Raw genomic sequence first — 4,864 nt, forward strand, 5'->3', positions numbered from 1 at the left:
TGCTGGAGGGAAACCTGGGGCTGTGGGTCTCCCCAGGGGAGAACTCAATGGCCCACCATGTAGAAGCGGACCAAGTTTCAAGTCTGAAGGACCCAGGTAGCTACAGCAAGAAGTCATTCACTCCTCTGAAACCTCTTCCCCAGGAAATGTCCACACGGCTTCTCCAGACACCAGGAGCCTCGCTCTCTACCGTGGGACCAGGCTCTCCCTCTCTCTCCACAGCCATCAGGGGACCACCTGTGCCCCCCAGCATCTGAGGTCCCCTGAGAAGGCTTTTCTAGTTTCTCCCTCCAGGACAGGGAGTGATGCACTATGACTCTTCGCTGGTGGCACAGTCAGCTAGACATTGGGCCGCCAACCCTAAGGTTAGCAGTTTGAGCCCCACAGTTGCTGAGGGAGAAAGGTGGTAGCAGTTCTGCTCGGCCCTTGTGGGGCCAGGCTCAGAGATAGTGGGTTTTGTTGATCCGATGTGTTGTGATGTGTTGTGGACCCTAGTCTTTGTGTCTGTGGTTGTGTCCCATGGGAGGGGCAGTTGTCCCTGATACTAAGGAGGCAGGGTCAGGGTGGCACGCAGCATCTGAATGGCAGCCTTCCTAGAGAGTCTGACTCAAGGCGCCAGTCCACACACCCTGGTGCTGTCTCGCTCGAGGAAGGAACGTCCCCCTGAGGGTATGGTCTGCCTCTTAAGACGCGAATGCCCGGGCAAAGTTCTCTGCTTGCTTGTTCTGGATTCTGCATCTGGTCCATCTGCATCTGTCCTCTGGTTCTTGGGACTGGAACCAGCAGTCTATCATCTGACCAGATTTGTTGGCTTCTGCAGCCTTGAGCCAGCAGCCTGCTGTCTGACCTGCTGATGAGAGTCCATCAGGCCCTACCACTGCATGAGTCATGGGAGCCTCCAGACTGATGCCTGACACACAGATTCGGGGTCTTGGCAGCCTCTACAACAGTACAATACTTCCATGGCAGTTCATAAGTCTGTGAGACAGTGCAGCGAGTGGCCAGCGATGGGAGGGAGAGATGATGGAGTGTGACATCCGTTGGGGAGAGTTGGAGATTCTCGACATCCTAAGAACCGGCATCTTACTGACCTTTCCAAAATAAATTATTAAGCACTCCCTCCGAAGACAGTTTTATTTGAATGTGAATCATCTGGAAGACTATAAACCTTTCTAATACACACTGCAGACATTACATCTTGCGGTTTTAAATAGCAAATCAGATCCACAATCGAATGTTTCCCTGGTGACTCGGGTCTCCACTCTGAGCAAGTCTTCTGTGACTTGTACTGCCGTGTGCTCTCATGGCTTCTGAAAGCAGAGTCTCACATGCTACCTGGGCACTGGTGCGAGGGCTATGAAACCCATTCATTGGGCTTGATTGGCATTAGTTTTTCTGAAAAGGGGAAGAGGAGCATAAACTGAAATATAGACTATCGTAGTACGGGGTATAGCAGGAGCAAATGTGATTCACTCAAACTTCTGTTGCAGCAATCCTGTGTGTGCGCGCTTGCTGCTGGGCAAGGCAAAGTGAATTCATGATTGTGTGCTGTCTAAAACAATGTTTGCCAAACAAGGTATCAAAGGTTTTAAAATCTGAAAAAAAAATCCCGACACATAAGTATTTTTTCAAAGTGACCACACCCCACAGTTGGAAACGTACACACGCACGGGTGTGTGAGGAGTCACCAGTCCCTATGTGCCATGACTGAGCAAGACGGCACTGCGTCTGCGTCACTCGGTTCATTTATCAGAAAGGCTGGTCCGTGGGCAGAGTCGAAGCTCACCGAAAGGGCTTCAGACCCCCGAACGGGTTCTGGCAGGCAGCTGGGGAAACTGCTCGGTGGTTTTTGTTTTTTAAAGAACTCCCCTGCCACTTCCCTCTATCAGAAAGCCATGCCATCTCCTCCTGCTCACCAGGGACCCGCTACTTCCAGCCACTTCCCCGCTCCCCTGCCCGTTCGTTAGCTCTGAGAGACGCATTAGCCCTGGGCTGGTGGCCTGGTTCTCTACAGAAGGCTAAGGAGAGTGGAGACTTAGCTGGCCGGGTTGCTGACCGCCTTGTCATCATCACACAGTGAAACCGGAGTGGGACAGACATACCTCGGTGTCTTGGGGTCCTCATCCTCGCACAGAAAAGCCTGGGCCTCTCCCACTGATCCACCTTGGTAAGTTAACAGCGGGATCCGGCTCTTCAGAACACCTGGAAAACAGAGGTGAAGGGTGGCAGCCCCATCGGCCCTGGCACTGCACTTTGCAAGTCCACATCATGGACTTTCAAACGGCCCTTTGGGGAGCCCGTAGCCGTCACGGAATGGGGTTACCTGTAGAACACTTTGCTGGGGGGAAGTGCACGCTTCAGTACCAAGGACAAGCATGCCGCCTTCGATCCTGGGTGGACTTTAGAGCCGGGGCAAGGCATCAGGGCTGGTGGTGCTGATATTGGAAGCCAGCAAACCCGAGGCACAGAGGATGCCCACAATACCAGTATGAACAGAGGTCTGCCTGGCCGGGGGCCATCGGGAGTGCTGGGACACGGGCGCATGCCACCATGGTGACGTGTGCACCCAGTGTGCGCTCCCTCACTGATTTGTCACAACAGTCCTAGGAGATGAGAGCCATTAGTATCTCCATCTCGCAGAGGAGGAACACCGAAGCCCAGTGTGTCTCTGGGTCTCGCTACTCACATCCCCGTGCCTCCCTGCCGTCCTGCAGGGAAAGGCAGCAAAGGACGGAGGGGAAATTGCAGTCTGGGCCGAAAGTCAACTACCGGTCTCAGAGGGACTCTTCACGGTGACACTTTTACTTTTCAAATAATGAAAACAACAACGTGTGTTGTAGTACCACGTGGCAAGTAAGCCCCAAACCAAACTCACTGTCACTGAGTCAGGGCTGACTCACAGTGACTGCTGGGGGTGGGGGTGGTGCGGGGGTGGGGGTGGGGGTTCCGATTATGCAGCTGTTGACGGGAATAGGAAGTCCAGCTGTTTCTCCCTCGGAGCTGCTGGTGGTTTTGAACTGCCGACCAGGGGGAGCGCGGCCCAGCGTGTAGCCACCACACCACTGCATCATCTGCCCACAGCCGTGGTGAAGGGAGCCTTGCTCGGCCTCTGGCCCAGGACACACCTTCTCTGTGGGAAGCTAAAGAAAGGAACAGAGAGCCGGCGACCTCAGGGACGATGCCCTGTGGTCCCTCCATCTGCAGTTGTCAGCGAATCCAGCTAGGAGGACGTGGGGAAGAAGACGGAGGCCCCGATGGAACCACCTGTAGGTGGGCTCAGCTGCTGACCCAGAGGTCAGCGATGCAAGACCACCCAGAGGCACCTCGGAAGAAAGGGGTGGCAATCTCTCAGAAAACAGCCATCAGAAGCCCTCTGGAGCATGGGTATTGGTTTCCACTGGAATGGGATCGCTGTGAGTCGGCGCCGACTGGGAGGCCGCTGGCGCTGATGTCAGCAAGGACAGAGCCTGACAGGTATGTGTAGCATCATACCAGCAGATCGGGAAATGTGCGGCTGCGCCTACCCTCTGGTCTGGAAAGGTATTTTGTTTTTGTAGATTTGTTGTTTTTAGGGAGAAAGCTGCTCTCTTTTGGGTTCCTATTTCTCCCAATGGCTTTAAAGACCCCAAACCCAGACTCTCACCGCGCTGGGCTAGGGGTGGGATGCAGGCCGGTGAGGCAGAGGGCGTGGCTCTGGGCATGGGCCCTGGGTTTTGTCCTTAGGGCAGCCGGGGCTGGTGGCAGGGGACCCGGGCTGCTCCTGCTGCTCAGGGAGCAGACAGTGGGCAGGGTGGGCACTCTGCTCCCTCCTTCTCCCTCACGGCCTCACTTCCTGCAGCTCTGCTCCCACCCATCCTCGCCCATGCGGCTGCGGGCAGTGCCCACCCTCCAACATCGCATCACCATGAGGACAACCAAAGGTGGGGTCCCTTAAGACTTTTAAGACGATGTTTTCCCAATGCCCAAATTATGTTTAGAAAATAATTCATTGCCACCGAGTGAATGCCAACTCATGGCGACCCTACAGGACAGGGTAGAACTGTCCCTGTGGGTTTCTGAGACTGTAACTGTTGGCAGGGGTAGGAAGTCTCGTCTTTCTTCCGAGGGTCGGCTGGTGGTTTCAAACTGGTGACCTTGCAGATGGCAGCCCAACTCCTAAGCACTCCACAGCCACCAGGGTTCCTATCAAATCACGTGACAGCATCCTATCTCAAAGTATCAGGGGCGTTAGGTGCTGCGTTCCAGTATTTAGTGCCTTGTGCTGTGCGTTAGACACCGAGCTGCTCCAAACCACCAGCCGCCCAGAGGGAGAAAGAGGAAGCTGTCTGTCTGACGTCTCAGAAACTTCTACACGGTCGCCAGGAGTCAGGGTGGACTTGATCGAGGTCAGTGGGCGTGACACATGCGAGATGCATGTAGGTGGCTTTGGACACGTTGTCAAGAGAGACCAGTCCCTGCAGGAGGACATCGAGTTTGGTAGAGTAGAGGGGCGGCAAAGGAGAGGAAGGCTCTCCAGAAGATGGGTGGACACCCTGGCTGCCACCAAGGGCTCAGGCAGGGGATCCACGGGGAGGATGGCGCAGGACGGGTGGTGCTTCCTCCTGTCGTGCCCAAGGTCGCTAGGGGTCAGAAGTGACAGGATGGACCTAACAACAACACGGACAAAGGTCTGCTCTGCACTAGCGTGGGCAGCGGTAGCCTCCTGGAGTGCTCTGACACACAGTGATCCCTAAGTTTTGGAACACGCCTGGGCTCCAGAGGTTTATCTATCTGTCTGTCTATCTATCTATCTATCTATCTATCTATCTATCTATCTATCTATCTATCTATCTTCCTTCCTTCCTTCCTTCCTTCCTTCCTTCCT

At 54.8% G+C, this 4,864-nt stretch overlaps 1 protein-coding gene across 1 annotated transcript in view; it reads right to left on the reverse strand.

The window, feature by feature from the left end:
* Positions 1-4,864, reverse strand: part of DGLUCY (D-glutamate cyclase) — a 106,571-nt gene that overhangs the window by 23,397 nt on the left and 78,310 nt on the right. Inside the window, exon 9 of the mRNA XM_045288126.1 lies at positions 2,103-2,202. Within this exon, the coding sequence (XP_045144061.1) occupies positions 2,103-2,202 (100 nt within the window). The remainder of the gene's footprint in view (positions 1-2,102; positions 2,203-4,864) is intronic.

Source organism: Echinops telfairi, unplaced genomic scaffold (assembly GCF_000313985.2).
Source record: "Echinops telfairi isolate 266 unplaced genomic scaffold, ASM31398v2 ScPeMD7_18;HRSCAF=68, whole genome shotgun sequence".
Lineage (NCBI taxonomy): Eukaryota > Metazoa > Chordata > Mammalia > Afrosoricida > Tenrecidae > Echinops > Echinops telfairi.